The sequence below is a fragment of the Bidens hawaiensis genome, unplaced genomic scaffold (genome assembly GCF_021521415.1).
Source record: "Bidens hawaiensis isolate Kalapana, Puna unplaced genomic scaffold, B.hawaiensis_p1.1 tig00014849_1, whole genome shotgun sequence".
NCBI lineage: Eukaryota > Viridiplantae > Streptophyta > Magnoliopsida > Asterales > Asteraceae > Bidens > Bidens hawaiensis.
Window position 1 is genome coordinate 167,381 of NW_027492314.1, and position 18,453 is coordinate 185,833.

The following is an 18,453-nucleotide window of genomic DNA, read 5'->3' on the forward strand; positions in this document are numbered from 1 at the left end:
CATCTTGATAATCTTTATCATCATCAATCGGTTCGGTTTTTTTCGGTTTTTTAAAAATGGATAACCGAATCGAAACCAAAATTTCGGTTTTTCAAAAAAACAAAAAATTAACCGTCGGTTAATGCTTCAGTTCGGTTTTTTTTCGGTTAATTCAGTTTTCTGCTCACCCCTACTATCAGGTGATTTCGTTTTCATAACTTTCTTTGTTTTTTAGTTTTTGTGTTAAAAGTGTAATTGTATTTGTGTATAATTAGTTACGACCATCACATTAGGCCCGGTTTTAAAATTGTCAAAGTGAATTTTAATCCCGTCCCTATTTTATGTCTTAAATTTTAAACATTGAGGACAATGTTTGCCTCAAGTATGGGGATGGGGGAGAAATTGAAAAATTTTAAAGTTTTAATGTTCCTTGAATTAAGATTTTTGCATAAGAAATGAAAAATGATAGAAAAATCGGGGGTTATTTTTCTAAATTATTATATAATATGAGATAATAAAAACGGGAATGCACTTAATTTGGGATGTGTCGGTAGGCTCAGCCTTGAGAATGAAATGATAATTTGGTTGTTGAATTAATTGAACCTTAAAATGCTTGATTTTTAGTAGGAAACGCCTTCAGGGTTTTGTTTGTTTAGCTAAGCCTGTGTAAGGACTGGAATGAAAGATTAGGTTATACTCAAGCCTTTTGTTAGATTTGATCACCAAAAATATATTTTAATATGAATAGTCTATAGTACAATGTTTGGATAGGCTTAACATTAGAGTATGCTAGATGACTTGTAATATAAACCTAAATAAAAAAATACTGCTAGTTGAGTGGTTAACACTTCATAGGCATATGGTTTTATGGCCTTAAATCCTGTATTGATCGGATGCTTCGAGGTTCAGAGACCATGGGTCTGTATGCGGTTTATCATCTAGGTATGCGTAAATCCTAAGTGGATTTATGTATATTAAATAAGCTTAAAAAAGAGCAAACCCGCAGTTATCTGCCAATTCATAAGTCATTAAACATGATCACAAAAAGTGCTTTAAAAGTACAAATTCACTACTGACTTGATCATACAGGCTATTAGTCATATGGGGTCCCCGTGCTCGCATCTCATTACCATTAAGAAACGAACCACACGGGACACGTCATATGTAAGCCCTACAGATGAATTCATGCCTACTCACCTATGGTGATGGACTTTGGGGTGTTGCTTGATAACGGAGGTATGTCATGTAGTGGGGGCAATTTGCTAGTTAGTTACTTAATTGCACCTTAATTGTATCTGATGACCATTCTGGTAGACTTTGATGCTTAAGTTTAGGTTTTGGTTTTGATAAAATATCCAAGATTGTCTTAGCTATTACACATGGGCTTAAAAAGTGTACAAATGTGCAAAAATTTTGATCATCTAATTTTAAAGTTTAAGTCAAGTTGGGGTGGTCTAGTTCGGTAATACTATAATGAAGCATGGTAAGGCGGCTTCAGGGCTTTGAGGTGTGGGTTCTATTTTAATCATATGAACTAATAGAACTATCACATCTTATTTTTCCCGGTAAGTATTAAGGCATGGGTTTAAGTGGACAACAATATCGGCAATCGCGGTTTTTGTGTTCTTTGTGCTTAATTAAGATAACCTAAAAAGTATTTTGAAAATAGTCTCTGATTCTGATTCTATTGCAAAGTCTTTATCGGGACGAAAAAGGATAAGTGTGGGGATGCGAGTCTCCTCCAATGTCTTTGAAGACCTCCAAAATTTTTTTCCAAAAATGTCGGACGCTTGATAGTTGGCTACAAAAGATAGTTAAATAAGTATTACTACAAACTTAATATTATTTTTCAAAAAAATAATAAAATAAAACAATAAGAATAGTATTAAACATTTACAACATTCGGGATCTTCCGATACCGCTACCCACGCCCGTGCAACGCATTCACACCCGTTCGATGTCCATGCTATAGTTTCCTTTGTAGCCCGAGGTTCGCCGGGGGTATCTTTGGGTGTTTTCTCTCACCGTCTTTTTTATGTTGGCTAGACCCGGCACGAGTCTTTAGATCGGGTTGTGTCTCCAGCACCGTCTCTTCTTCATCTTGTTTGAAACCGGCCATCGTGCTCGGATTTTGGAAACCGGCCATCATGCTCGGATTTTGAAAGTCGGTCATCATGCTCAGATTTTGGAAGCCGGCTATCATGCTCGGTGCTGGAAAACCGGAACCAAGCAGTTGCATGTATGCCATCATGCTTGGGTCATAACTAAGACCGGCCGGGTACGGATATTGAGAGGTTGGTTGGGTGGTGTTTGGTTGTGGATTACTTGGGTCGGGATTGTCTGGGTCGGGTTGTCGGGAGAATTGACCAAAACCGAGTACAGAATTGTTTAACGGATCCATATTTGTGGGTAAAAAATGAAGGTGGAAGAGAAATTGGTGAAGTTGGTCTTTATATTAATAAAAAAACGGTTTAAAAAAATAATAAAAATATATTGACAGTTATCCAACGGTCCAATATCTCAAAACTCGAGCCACGCCAACGTTTTGTACAAAATGCCGGTCCCCAGCATTCACCCCAAAATGCATGGGGGGGGGGGGGTACCGCGTTTTGGCCCAAAATGCCGTGAAATTTAGACGCGTATGGACAGTCTAAGACACTGTTGTCAATGGCAGTTGCGGATTTCATGGGGGGCGAAAGGAGTCGTTTGCCTATCGTTATATGTAATTTTTTTTGGGCCAATTTCAGGTCGGTTCATATGGAACAGATAATTAAACTAAATCACATAATAAACAAAAATTTGTTGAAGGTCATAATTTTATTTAATCTATCTTCTTGTTCATGTCTTTTTTCTTCTCATCACGAAAGCTAAGATACAATACGCTCAATGGCAAAACCCAAAATTTTAATCAAGAGGTTGCAGTGAAACACTTTTTACATTTAAATCATGGTTGTGTCTCTATTCGAACTCCCTCTGCATGATAATATATTAAGTTATTTTTAAGATGCATTGAAGTATTAAAGAAATCAATATAACTCTAACTAAAACAATAAACAGTTATTATGCTAGTACTTTCATGTTTTTATTACGAGTTTCTAAACTTATGATATAAGTGTATGGTTTAAAATTAAAAATAAGCTAAAACTTTTTCTAATTTTAAAGGTTGTAGGAGTTTATTTTGTCAATATATGACTATGTTGCTTGTGTCATTATCTTTCCCTGGATAGTACATTTTACTAAAACTTTGTTTATTAGATTATGTGAAACATTGCATCTTCTCCACCTTCTTGGTGTCTTCTTTTAAAAAAGTTAAAGAACACTCAACTTAGCATGAAAATTTTGATGACTAGTTTCTTCCCTCTTCTTATTTTCTTCTTTAAAGGGTCGGTTCAAAAATTTATGGAAGGCGCTTGCAAACTTTTATGCAGGGCGATCGTGATTTAAACACGTACATAACATTAAAAACTTTTTCTAAGGTGGACCGTTGCCCCCCACCCCCCCCCCCCCTTTTGTCAACTATAGGCCTGGTCAATGGTTTGGTAAAGGGAATCGGGTAGCAATTTCAGGTAGTAGGACCTGAAGACTTTGGGGAAGAAAACGATGACTGATTGGCTTTGGTTTGGGTGCTTCGGGTACGCTATCGTCAACGAATTGGTTTCATCGGGTACGAATGAGGTGACGTTTTTCGAATGGTTGTACAGATTGGGTCAATCGGGTTGCTCGGTGATTGCTCCGAATATCCTTAACTCTTTATTTTGGATGGCAAAAGTAAACTTTAAAATACGTTAGGGTGGCTTTTGAAAAAAAAAAGTTACAGCTTCAAAAGAATTTGAAGGTCTTGATGTTGATAGATTAAGGGGCTATTAGTGCCCTTGGTAGTGGAAATTTAAATTTTACAACTTAAGACGGTTAGCTAGAGTCATATCTTCGATCCACAACTATTGAAGATTTGCATGTTCAATTCCAAGAAAACTCGATGTTTCTGGTGTATGGAAAAACATTGCTACAATTGAATCATATTTTGAAAGACTCAATTGATTTTAGGTGTTTTTTTTTTCAAAGAGATCATGGGGCATGGAAAAGACATTGCATTATGGCTTGATCAATAGGCAGACTAGACTCCTTTATGTGATCTATTCCCGTTGCTAATGGATTTGGCATCCTCAAAAGGTTGCAATATAAAAGATTGGTATACCAAAGAAAAAAAGATAACAAACTTTGGTATGGAGTTAAATTCGAGAACCATAAGAAGGGTGATGAGACCAACGAACTCAAACAACGCAAAAATCTTCTTAACGAATTCTCTTTCCTTGATCAAAGAGATACCTAGGTACGATATGGGCGTCGACAGTGATGAGTTTTTAGCTCAGTCTCTACGGATGGAGATCTCACTCACTAAATATCCAAGGCTCTCAATAAGTCTTGTGGTCATGTTAGATCCATTAAAAATTAACGTATTCGTGTAGAGAGTGAGTTGGGTAGATTTCTCACTCTCTATGGGCTTTTGGTTAGAAGAATTAATATCGGATTACACATATACACATTATGAGGTAATTCATCAAAGACTGCCAATAACCTACATGATCTTGTTCCTATGAAAGTTTAATCCGACCACCCCGATATTTTCGTTCAAGCTTCTCCACTGCTCTAAAGTATGTGAAGACATCAAAGCGAACGGGTTCTTTGGGTAAAAACAGAGCGGCTATTTAGATTTAAATTCTAACAAATTCTATTAACCGAACACGTTAGAAAATGAAATTATGAATTCTATTAAATTCTATTATAATTACTTGCCATTGTTCAAATTTCTTTGGATGAATACTTTCACAATTTAGAAATAAAACTGAATTCCTTTATAAAATTGTCAACCAAACATGTTAAGATTGAAATTTAGATTCCAATTCCAACAAATTCTATGAACCAAACACGTTAGAAAATGAAATTATGAATTCTATTAAATTCTATGAAACAAATGTAATCTTAAACCAAAGTACAAATATAAAAATTCTAAAAGGAAGAAAGAAGAGAATAGCAATCAATTATAGTCATTACAAAAATATTAATTAGGTAATTATAAGTACCTTCTTATAGCAATTGTCACACCAAAGATTTTTGGACCTATTTAACTCACATGAACTTGATGGCTTCATTCTTTCAAGAAATTACCAACACTTGATGTCATCACTTACCATCTTCTTATTCCAATGTTGCCAACAAAACTACATGCTTTGGTCTGGTGAACCAGAAGCCTGCACCAAATACAACCGGCGGCACGGAGTCCCATCATCCGGGTGGTTCTGAATCGACCGCGGCAAACCACGCACCTTATTAAACAAATTAAGTGGATCATGTAACAAACCATAATCCGCATCCGGGTCACCAATTTGTGAAAGCTTGACATCACAAAAGCCTAGAGACGGAAGCAGGTGATCAGGCCAATCGCTGTAGAAATGATAGTTGGTAGTCGAAAGCGCGGTTGATTGTTTATTCATGAAGTCTGCTAGCAAAACCGTGTGTGTGATTTTGCAATTGTTGGCAATTGTTTTTAGTACTCCCATTGCATGGGAATGAGGGAGGTAATATATGATTCCTTCTAGAATCCATATGGTCTTGTTCTCGGGTTTGAACCCGGATTCGTGGAGCTTCGGGAGCCAGTTTTCGTCTCTAATATCGGCTGGTATTCTTGTAAGGGATTTCGCGGTTAATGTGAGTTGACTCGGGTCGTTTATGGACTCCATTGCGGCTTCAAGTAAGGTGTCTTTCATTTGTATGACCTCTGGGAAGTCTATTTCGAATACATCACTTTCTTTCAAGCATTCCAGCCTATATGCCCGTGTATCCATTCCTGCAAGTGATCAAACTACTCAATACTCATTCTTGATTCTTTGGTTTAATCATGCAGCTAAAGTTGAGGGGCTTAATTGCAAAAGTGTGAAAGTTTATAGCTTTTCTATTTATTTTTTTTTTAATTCGGAACGGTGTCTGGACCGGAAACGTGACCCTAGCCTGTAATGTTGGCAAAGGTAGAACCGACACTAGTTTAACTGATCGGAGTTTAACGAGTGATGGTTGAACAGATTAAACGGTTTATGGTTGGTTCACATGTGAGTGTGGTATTTTTAAGAAAAATTGTCAATTGGATTAAAAAAAATTGTATTTAAAACTCTTTTACACAAATCCTGGAATCTGTTGGTTTTATGTTCCATTATAGACAAAAAATTTTAACACTAACTAAAAGAATCATTCACTTATTTCTTTATACTTTTAAAAAACTTTAAATATAAATAATCTATAAATAACTAGCCACCAACTGTCATGTATCATACATTTGTAAGTTTAACATACTTTTTCTTATTACTATTATTTTTTTATTTTACTTCTTATCGTTCATATTATAGAAATTTACAACTTGCAATATTTAAAAAGGTTCTTTATTTAATATTTCTTTTATTTAACTCGTGTAATATAAGAATTTCAAATCTAGGATAAGAATATACTATTTAGATAAGTAATTGTTGAACTATTGAAGTTAGACCCCTAACGGTAAGGTCCACCCAAATTCTAACGAGTGCTAGATCGAACTAGTAAAGTAGTTAATTGGTTGGTTGGGTGGTTTATGTGTAATATATTTTAACTTTTAATATTACTTATAAATTATAAAATTTGAATTTGAAACTTTCATACGCATATGTTTTAAAAAATGTGTTCTTTTGTTTTGATTCTTTTTTATATAAAAAAACAATATTCTTATTTTGAATATAAACAAATAATAGCATACTTTTAAAATTTTATAAAATCTATAATTATTTATTTGAATATGTTTTTGATTCCGTTTGAACTCCGATTTAATAATTTAATTTATTTTTATGTTACTTACCCGTGTTCAGCGGGTCATGCATAGTAATGTTATGACTCCAAGATCAGCAAATATAGTTTTTAAAAGATTGGGTTTTGCGATTCAAAAAGGAGTAGCGGTGCAGCTTGTTGCCCGCTTGCCTTCTGTTTCGATGTAATCCAATAAACAATCATATATATAGAGAACTGATTTATTTTTGTTCTAAACGGCTCCCCATTTTTATCACTTTGTGACATATTTAATTAACTAACGTTACAGAAAATAGCCGTCACTTAATTATTCCTTTTTACATTGTTCACACAAGTAACACCGGTAGATGTTCCAATGCACTTCATACAACCCCCCCCCCCCCCCCCCTCAAAAAAAAAAAGAAAGAAAAAGACCGGATCACCAACCTGCACCTAGCAGAACAACCTGAGCACCACCACCAAACGACTTAATCGCGGCCTCAAGCTTTGAGTCGAACCACAGGGTCCTAACCGCAAGAATGACCCCCGAAACTTCCCTCGCATTGTTCAACCTGTCCTTCTTGATCTTCTCATAAAGACTTTTCAAATATGTCTCACCCGCAAACAACTCGGCTAAAGGATCATGTACAACATGCTTCCATAGTGCCCTCCCGGCGGCAGTCTGGCAAGCCGATTGTTTAACCGAGTCCCACTCATTCTCAATGGTTGCATGAAGTTCCCGGACCGCTTCACTATACAACAACCCGGATTGTGGCCAGTTATGGTGATCAGGGAGGGTGTCATTCATGGTTGTTATTATTATTTTTGGAATATGAAAGTGTGAATAGAAGGATATGAAAGAAGTGGGGTTTATGTTGTTGAAATTAAAAGGTTTAAGGGATAAGGGAAAAGAGGGCCACACACAAAATACTAACCAAATGCTCAATCGTATCCATGTTCTTTGCATAGGGTTAAGAAACACTCCACGATGACCACCCAATTTTCTTTCAAATGTTCTGCTGCTTTTTTCTTTTCTTTTTCAACATTACTAATACAAGCGGTACGACCATTGAGCTAACCTGACCCGACCCGTCATAAAGAAAGAAACTAAGGTTTAAATAAATTGAATATTTACCTTCTACCAATAGGATTACTGAAGTCACTGTCACAGTCCGTTAGGTTTTCTCCACCTAGTGGGGACCAACGGGCGTGATCAATGACATCAACTCTATTCTCCACACGATAGAAATTAATCATGCATGCTTTCTCACTCACTAATGTTTTACTCTCATACATCGTTGTAGCTTGATAAGTGTTTTTCATCAGTGTGATGACCTTGTGGAACGGATCTGGATATTGTATCATCCGTAATTCCGTATCTAGATTCCTTTCTTTACTGATCTGTTACCAATAAACTCATTGGGTAAAACACAACTTGTGTTGATCGTACAACCGTTAAAGATAGAAAACTCATGGGGTAAAACACAACTTGCGTTGATCTTACAATCGTTAGACAGAAAACGTGCGGAGGAGCCCATATGGACCATTTATTTTTAAATTTAATACATAACTTCGTACTCCATGAAAGTGGGGAAAAATATTTCTATGGTTAATATTCAACGTTTAATTAATAAGTTGGTTCGTGTGATGAAGACGATAAGAGTCTTGATGCATGATGCACAAGGGGTGAAAGTAACTACACAAGCCCAAAAAAATCTTTACATGACCACCACATGGATTATGGATAGCATATTTTAGTATTTTACTTATGAAATTGATATTATGAGTGGTTTTCAAGAACGGTGAAATGTTGTACTAGGGTTGTGTTGGTCATCCTCGACCACCTACTACTGTTTTGTTTTTGCCTTTTTGGTGGTGATGGTGTAAAGCTACGGGTTTATCTTGGTGTGGCTCCGACAATTTGTGGCCTTGTGGGCAGAGATCGAGGTGGTACACATTATATGGATAATGCTTATATTAAAGTTTTCTTTTTTGAATGGTGGGATGTTTTATAAAAATAAAAATTATATGCAACTAGCAAGGAGTTAGAGAAAAGGGCGTCATCAAAATCATGATACGTCTAATATAAATATTTTAAAATGAATTACACCATTGAGACCATTATAAGAAAGGTGTCTTCTATCTTTGAAAGGGTAAACAAAGAGGAGATGCATTCCAACAGATTAATGTTAAAAGTAATCAATAATTCCTTAGTTACTTTTAAATAATTCCTTATGGTACTTAAAAGTAATCAAACTTTAGGAAAAGATTAATGTTAAACCAACACTATGCAAATCGTTCACGAGAACCAAAGAGAAAAACTTAAGTTTGAAAACATCTCGGTTTCTTGTTAAATATCATATAAGAATGTTCAGAAAAAAGTAATAAGCAAATCATGTATTTTTTTTCAAGTCTAAAAAATACAAGTTATTTGAAAATAATCAAATTAATTGTTAAATAAAATACTATAATATTTTTTTTTTAAATGTATAATGTTATGTGTTATTTTCTTAATAATTCTGTTTAAAAGTTCACTTTGTTAAATTCGGTTTAGGCAGGCTCAAACTAAAAAGGTTATTGGGTTGTATAGGTTAATTTTTTAAACTTTATAGATTAAAAAAAATAGTTTCATGTACAAAACGCACAAAAAGAAAAGATAAATATAGGCAGTGTTTGATATGAAGGAATGGAAGGTGGAATGGAATGAATCATTACAATGTTTTGTCATGGGTTAATAGAATTGATTATTCCTTAGGGTATATTTGATATGACGTAATGGAATGGATGAGAGAATGGAATGTACGTGGGAATGGAATGAATAAAGGAATCCATTACCATTTCATTGTCATGTTTGGTTACCATATAGGAATGGAATGATCATCCATTTATTATTATTATTATTAACTCCTGGATAATAAATAATATTAATAAAATATGAATATTCCTATTAAGTCATTTGTAAGACGTGCGCGTTTCAACGAGACCACTAAAACGAATAAAAATAATCATAAAAATGTTGAATCACGCATGCGTGTTATGAAGCGTTGACTCATCAAATAATTTTAACAAATGTTGATAATACGATAATAACTATAATATAATCATTGTTATATTATAATATGAAAATAATGATAATACAATAAAATTATTAACAATAATATAATAATATGATAATGTAATAATAATTATACTATAATAATAATAATTTTAATATAATAATAATCATAATATTTTATTAATATTGTTGTTGTTGATTCCATTCATTGAAGGAATGAAAAAAAAAACATCTAGGTAGTGTTTGTTATGGAAGAATGGAAGGTGGAATGTAATAAGTCATTCCAAAGGAATGGAAAAAAACATGTTTGGTTACCTACCATGCATGAATGGAATGGATCATTCCAAATGGAATGAAACTCCTTCCATTTTTAAGATTTTCATTCCTTTGGGTATGGGTGTTTTTTTTTCATTCCTTCAAATAATGAAAAAGTCAAAAAGTCAACATCATTATTACTATTATAAAATTATAATTATATTATTATTATTATTATTATTATTATTTTCTAATTGTAGTTATTATATTATCATTATCGTTTTGTATATTATAATATAACTATAGTTATATTAGAACTATTACTACATTATTAATATATTTTATTTTTAAATTAGATGAGTTAACATTTCACAACGCATATACAGTTTAACGATCTCATTGTAGCACGAGGTCCTAAAAATACTTATTATGAATATTCATTTATTATTAATATTATTTATTTATTTATTTTTTTATTATTATTACTAATAAAAATATTAATAATGATAAAGTGATTAATCATTCCATTCTTACATGATAACCAAACATGACAATGGAATGGTAATGATCCATTTCATTCCTTTCTCCATTCCATTACCACGTCCATTCCATTCCCTCATCTATTCCATTACCCCATACCAAACATACCCCTACTCCTTAAGGAATTAAAATCCTATATTTGAAAGGAATTTCATTTATTATGGAATGGTTCATTCCATTACCACATGACAATCAAACATGATTTTTTTCATTCCTTTGAAATAACCCATTCCATTCCGCCTTTCATTCCTTTCTACCAAACGCTACCTTAAGGAATGAAACAACTTCCATTTATAAGATTTTTATTCCTTTAAGAAGGAGTGTTTTTTTTTTCATTCCTTCAAGGAATGGAAAATACCCAATAATAATAATAATAATAATAATTGTTATTATAATTGTTACATCAATACTATATTCTAATTACTGTTGTATTATAAATATTATTATACTACATTATTACTTTAATATTACTATTTTATATATTATAATATAACCATTATTTTATTAGAATTATTATAATATTTAAATTTGGTTAGTTAACATTTCACAACGTGGATGTGTGATTCAACGTTTTTACGATTATTTTTATTCGATTTAATAATCTTAATGTAACACGCGGGTCTTAAAACCTAGGTGTTATGAATATTCATATTATTTAATTATTATTAACTAATAATAATTACTAAATAATTATAATTATAATATGATTAGTAAATATTATTATGATTATAACCAATAATAATTTTTATTATTAGCAGTAAATAATATTAATATTTATTATTATTATTATTATTATTATTATTATTATTATCATCACTAAATAACATTATTATTTACTAATACTTATTATCATATTATCATTAATAACAACAACAACAACAACAATAATAATAAAGTGAAGAATCATTTCATTCCTACATGGTAACCAAACATGACAATGGAATAATAATGATTTATTTCATTTATTTGTCCATTCCATTACCACGTGCATTCCATTTCTTCATTCATTCCATTATTTCATACCAAACAAACACTTAGGGCCTCATTTATTAGGGTTGTTTATGGTCTGGTTTTCATGGATTTTGATTAGACCATCGACCAAAACTGTGTGGTAGAACTCTTAAACTGAAGAATACCAAACTGTTAATAAACAGCTTGGTTTTAAAGTCTGGGCTTGTTTGGCTTTTATGCAAGATGCATAAATAAGGTATGATATATCTAAGTAAAGCTGTCAAGACTCCAGAATTAGGCCAAGGGGTATATTTTAATGTCCAGGGTGTTAAAGCTGAGTTAAAAAGGGTTAACGAGTGACATATCACTCTCTTCATGGGTTAAGGGATGTAAAATGCAAGGTGGGTTAAAATGTTGATGGACTTTAAAATCCTCTGCTTGTACGCACACAATAATTTAAGAATCAATTTTACATTAAATAAATAAAAGGGGGTGGCTAAACAATTTTTTTTAGATTAAAGTGGTGTGAAATGCGATAAAATAGATTATGTGATGCCTATGTGGTGAATGTATATAACTCATGACATTAGAGCGGGAAAAAAATGACGAGAGTAGGAATTGGGATTGAAAACTATTTCTAGGGTTTAAATCTTTAAATAAATGCAAAGGCTGTATTGCTGTGCGACTGGGATTTGGGCTTAGCCCATTTTTTATTTACCGTTAGGAAATTATTCTATGAAAAAAGGTCTTGAAATTTAATTCATAGGCTCCGTAATACGTTAGAGGGATGAGATAGGTACCGTACTGGTACTGGTATCGAAAATCCCAGTCCCGAAATTTATGAATTCTTGGTACCGGTACCGGTACCGAAATATTCAGTTTGGTACCGGTACGGTACTAGTAGTGAAGACAAAAATTCAGGAAATACCGGTACCGTACGGTACCGGTACTGTACGGTCCCGAAACTTAAAATTTTGGTCCCATTCGATACTGATACTGAATTTGCTCATCCCTTATATTGATAATGCTACAACCCAAATAATCCAACTTGTTTCTACAATTTACCTGTTACTAAACGACTGCTATTGTCTTATATTTTTTATTCCAGTTTGGTAATTTTCTTAAAAAACATGCATAACAAATAAATTTGGGTTATTGGCAGTTGAGTCACAATTCCAATATATAGCATTTATCAAACACTGGTTGCAGTCTTACTCTGATTTATTAATAATACTTTTCATTGTGGCCAAAAAGGCAATCTCTTCCATTCAAGCTATTATAGTAGTTAGGTTATTTTTAAGTTGAAATGGCTCTCAAGGGGATATCACGGTGCTTAAATGATGTGTCCAACAAGCAAAATGTTGAGGTTCAAATAATACATGTTGCATATTGTGGTGTATTTAATCTATCAAGACTAGGAATTGCTATTTAAAAAAGGTTAAGGGAAAGGGTTGTATGACGCCGGCTTGTTTATGCATATAAATTTGAGACAATTGTTTAGCGTCTTTAACTTTAGAAGATCTTAATTTTCTTTCTCTTCTATGTTTAGTTAACTTTTTGGCTTCATAATCGTAAATTATAAATGTGTTTAACTAGGTCTAGGTGCCTTTAAATTGTTGAGTCGCCTCTTATTCTAGATCCCAGTTAAGACTAAGTAAGTATTGTTGTAAACTAAAAGTATTTTTATTAATAAAGCATTAATCTAAAGCAAAATTGAGTCGCCATGATATAACCCATTTTAGGAAAAGTTACCTAGTGGATGGTGCTAACAAACATTATTGATCAGTATCAAGCAAAATTTATTTCTTCTTCAAATGGATAATAAAAGGTAGGCTTTGTAGGTTATGATTGGTGGATATTTATGGTTGGTAGACCTAGTGTCAGTGTTGCTAGGAGGCGATGGCCATGGTGGTCATCAATGGAGGTTTGTGAGGATGGGTGTGCCAAGTTACCAACTCATTGTGTGGGTTTGCAGCTTAAAGCATTTCATATTAGTCGTTATCACTATTTATATAATTTAATTAAAAAATATTTTTTTAAATTTTATTTATTTATAAAAACCTCACACATCCAATTTTCCATATTTATCTCTATCTTACTTACAAATAATTATTTTGTTGTTTTTCCTCGTTTTATACACTCATTATATAAATTGATAAATAGTCAGTCACCCTCTAAATATAGAGGGTTATTATTGGCTTTATCATTTTTTTCTTTATTACAGAACTTTCAATCTAACCTCTAATGTGATTGCTCTTTTAAATGATTGATAGCTTACGTATACACATTGCACACACACATGATATATATTAATCAAAATAAATTGACTTGGTAAACTTTCTCAATAAACAAACCGATTCGAGTCACTTATTTTACACAAGTTAAATAAGTTACTTTTATTGAATGCCACCAACAATTATCACATGTCGGTTGTCACTACCCTAGTCATCATAAAATAACTGCCGCCACACCACCGCTTATCACCGTTAGATACTCATATAAACAAATATAGCCAGCAAAATGATTTTGAGATTTCTTTTTCTTTCCTAAAGTAACTCGTTCAAACTCATTTTGACCCGGACTCGGTCAATATTTTTCTTCTAACGTCTATGATTAAACATGATCTCAGTTCAACCCAAACTCGTTCTATAACCTGACCCACTATGACCGTTTATATACTTTGGTGCACGAGAAGAAAGTATTTGTTGTATTCTTCGTTTTGAGTTGAGTAGTACAACATTTTTATCTTATTCGTTGGTGGGAGCAATCATTATCGAATATAACAAACGTGTATAGAAGAAATATATCCTCCATCCATCCATCCATCCATCATCCTCGTTAAATTCCCACTTTCTCCGTCAATTCGTCGGCTATTCCACACAAATTCAGTAACTTAAAAAAGTAACAAAACAAACTAAAATCCCCTTTACTAATTCAATTGAGACACAGAGAGATCAATTAATTAAGTAAATGGCGGATGTGGCGTGCTGTGAGTCGCAATTCTTCCTGTATTTAATGATAATCGTCGGTCTAGTTGCCTTCGCCGGGCTGATGGCCGGACTGACGCTCGGACTCATGTCGTTAGGGCTCGTAGACCTCGAAGTCCTCATCCAATCCGGCCGTCCTAAAGATCGCCTCCATGCTTGTAAGCTCTACTGTTTTATTCATCCATGATTTTTGAATTTTGATCGGATCAGCTAGATACTAGTTCTAGCTCATGAATTTAATCATACTTGATTTTGAGGTGGAAATCAATTATTATTATTATTATTATTATTATTATTATTATTATTATTATTATTTTGAGGTGGAAATCAAGTAGCTATTGGTGTCCTGTATTATTAGGTTAGGAAATAATATCATTATTACTGTCACCAGACATGTGAAAGATATCATTTGAGTATAGTAATATATTTGGTAGAGCTAACATGTGTCAGATTTGATACATTTGGGTCCCTTGCACCCGAAGCTGCCACGCTTCTGAAAAGAGTTCACCGCGGAACTATTACTTTGTTTTCAGTAGGATCGGTTTTGCCATTCAAAAGGGGGTGGCGGCGCAACTTGTTACCCTCTTACCTGCCTCTCTATTGTAATTGGATCCTTTTGTTCAGTTTTAATTGACAATAATAGTTATTATGATTTCTTTTATAAAAGAAGAAGATACATAATTTCTATAATTGTTATCGGAAGAAGCGCTAGGGCAGTTTAATAATTGTAAGTTTTGGGAAAAAGATGATTGAAGTGTAGTTACAGATTGTTGAAGTTACTTTGACTTCTTTAGTCAACCTTTGTATTAATTGGAGTATTTGCACAATACTTTATATACGTGTATGGTTAATATTTGTTGATATTTTGGTGGCAGCTAAAATACTCCCGGTTGTAAAGAATCAGCATCTATTGCTTTGTACACTCTTAATTGGCAACTCTTTAGCAATGGAGGTATGTGCAACGTTACAGGTTACAGTTTCTTGATAGCATTTGTCATTTGCATTGAGTGATGATTAATCTTGTTAAATTGTTTCTCTTTACTGTAGTCTCTTCCAATATTCTTGGATAAAATTGTTCCACCATGGGCTGCAATTCTGATATCTGTGACGCTAATTCTGATGTTTGGAGAGGTTAGTTATCGATTATCATCAAGACAGAAAAACTTGTTCTATCTAATCTTGTTTTTTTATCTGATCGACTCTGCGTGTATAGATATTACCACAAGCAGTTTTTACGCGTTATGGATTGACGGTTGGAGCAACAGTAGCACCATTTGTTCGTCTCCTGCTATGGTTCTTCTTCCCTCTTGCTTATCCTATCAGCAAGGTAATTTTGTAATTCTTTATTCTATTTAGGAATACTTTGATATGAATTATGTAATTTTGTTTAGGTTTTAGATTGGATGTTGGGCAAGGGGCACGCTGCCCTTCTACGCCGGGCAGAGTTAAAAACTTTTGTTGACTTTCATGGCAATGAGGTAGTCTAAATAACTGTGTCAGTTACGATTTAAAGTTTCAACCTTTAAGAAGTAAATTACTAATGTAGGCTGGTAAAGGAGGAGATTTGACCCATGATGAGACTACTATAATAGCCGGAGCACTTGAATTGACTGAGAAGACCGCAAAAGATGCCATGACCCCTATATCAAAGGCTTTTTCCCTTGATCTGGATGGAACTCTTACTTTGTGAGTTTATAACTCTATATCCTGATTTTCGTATTATATAAAAGTTTCACACGTGTTTTGTGAGTTAACTCATTTTCTTGTGTTGGCATAGGGATACATTAAATGAAATTATGACCAAGGGTCACAGCAGAGTTCCTGTTTATTCTGGCGACCGAACAAATATCATTGGAATCATCCTGGTATATTATATAATATATATGTTAAGTTTTTATATGTGTGATTAACTTGCATAATGGCATTACAGGTTAAGAATCTTTTGGCAGTTGATCCGGATGATGCGGTTCCTCTTAGAAAGATGTTATTAAGGAAAGTTCCAAGGTACGTGTATCATATATTGTTAATTTCAATAATTTGTTATCATGTGAGAACAGATTTGTTTGATGTAACTAAGGATGTGTAAAATTTCAGGGTTGAAGATAATATGCCTCTATATGATATCTTAAATGAATTCCAAAAAGGGCATAGTCATATAGCTGTTGTTTACAAAGATCTAAACAAGAAGACAAACATGCGGAAGTCCAAGGATACAGAGAGTGAGAGAATATATATTATTAACTCGCACATATATATACATAAACGTATATGTTTTAGAATTAATTTTGCTTGTAACTTTTTTTTTTGTAGCAAATAAATCACATTTTCATGATGCTGATGGTGGTTTGATGAAGAGTGATGGAGATGAACAGACAAAAAGAAGTCCACCTTCAACTCCTGCTTTTAAAAAAAGACATAAAGGTTGCTCATTTTGCATACTGGATTTGGATAATAATCCAATTCCTGAATATCCACCGAATGAGATTGTTGTTGGTGTAATTACCATGGAAGATGTCATTGAAGAGCTTCTTCAGGTACACCTAAAAATAAATAAATAATGTTATTAATTTTATGATTTGAAAATGATACTAACATGCTCGATTTTCAGGAGGAGATATTGGATGAAACTGATGAATATGTAAACATCCACAACAGGTTAGATAAGCGAGTTATGATTTGAAAGAAATTAAAGATTTTGTTTGATGATAATATAGTTATTCTCTAATGAAAATGTTGTTTTGAATGTAGAATACGGATCAACATGAATGCATCACAGGAAAACCTTCTTGATCCACTCGCACTACAGTCTGCTTCAGGCGCTACAGTAAAATAGCAATACGTTGGAGATTACTTTCAAGATACAATGCCATTAGCTCAATGGGTTGCTTTTAGGTAAATCTTTCTACATCTGTACTTTATGCAGTAAAATTGTGTATTGGTTATAATTCCAAATAGCGAATATATTGGCGTAAGCGTATTGTATTACAGTATTAGTCTAGATGTCTATTGTGGAAAGCAACACTTTACTTTTGTTGTTAGTTTTTGTGTTTGATGGCCACAGATGCCAAAGGCTTGCCTTTTTGAAACTGAACAAAATACTTTAGAATACTTTTAAACCATTAATGGTTGTTTGATGTTAAAGGAAAGGACCGGTAGATTTGTTTTATAAATTTAGCTATATAAACGCTATTATATTTTACTATAAAAGAATAAAACTTTAACAAAGTTTATAATACACAAATTTGTAACACGGATACCATATTTGTTTCTATGCTGCACTTTGTTTCATTTTGATTAAAGGAGTTTCTATTGTAAGAAAAAGGCACAATATTATAGAGACTTGGTTGGTAGAAATTTCTTTAAATGCTGTATCTTTGTTTGTTTATAATGGCAAATGTTTCACACTAGGGGCGGCCCAACTCTTTTGAAACGAAACGAGAATTTGTCTTTTTGGAATATTATTATTACAAATCAAAACAACTAACCACGAATATGCTTGTGCTATTTCAAATAATTTAAGGGTCATTTTCAGAATTTTGTATGATTTCTTTTTTTTGCCTAACTTTGGTTTAAATTAGAGGCTCTATTAATGTGGGGATCTAAAGACCTAGCTTTTCAGTTTAGAAATACATGTTTATTTGTATGGATGCAAATTAAATATTCGTATTGACCAAATTTGTTGTGACCGATATGTTGTAACACGTTCTCTATATGCAATGTTTGATATGAATTCTGATAAAGTTAATATTGAAATATCGATAAATACACTCATCGCAACACATAAAAACATTATATATATATTAAAACAATAGTATAAGATCGCAAACAATCACCTCTGTCCCGGATGATATTCCCTTCCCTGAATATATCATTTTGACCGCG

The 18,453-nt window shown here is 33.1% G+C and overlaps 2 protein-coding genes across 2 annotated transcripts; one reads left to right on the forward strand and one right to left on the reverse strand.

Moving 5' to 3' along the window:
- Positions 1–5,111: 5,111 nt before the first annotated feature.
- On the reverse strand, positions 5,112–7,770 carry LOC143547870 (uncharacterized). Its single transcript, XM_077039179.1, has 2 exons — positions 7,231–7,770; positions 5,112–5,824 (listed from the first exon to the last, which is right to left on the reverse strand). Exons 1-2 carry the CDS (start codon positions 7,748–7,750, stop codon positions 5,199–5,201), a joined length of 1,146 nt encoding a protein of 381 aa, XP_076895294.1. The 5' UTR covers positions 7,751–7,770; the 3' UTR covers positions 5,112–5,198.
- A 6,750-nt stretch (positions 7,771–14,520) lies between these two features.
- On the forward strand, positions 14,521–17,702 carry LOC143547898 (DUF21 domain-containing protein At1g47330-like). The gene is made up of 12 exons (XM_077039202.1): positions 14,521–14,729; positions 15,447–15,523; positions 15,619–15,702; positions 15,785–15,898; positions 15,963–16,049; positions 16,118–16,257; positions 16,349–16,436; positions 16,502–16,575; positions 16,666–16,790; positions 16,882–17,105; positions 17,180–17,226; positions 17,320–17,702. The coding sequence occupies exons 1-12, from the start codon at positions 14,555–14,557 to the stop codon at positions 17,402–17,404; spliced, it is 1,320 nt and encodes a 439-aa protein (XP_076895317.1). The 5' UTR covers positions 14,521–14,554; the 3' UTR covers positions 17,405–17,702.
- Positions 17,703–18,453: the final 751 nt, after the last annotated feature.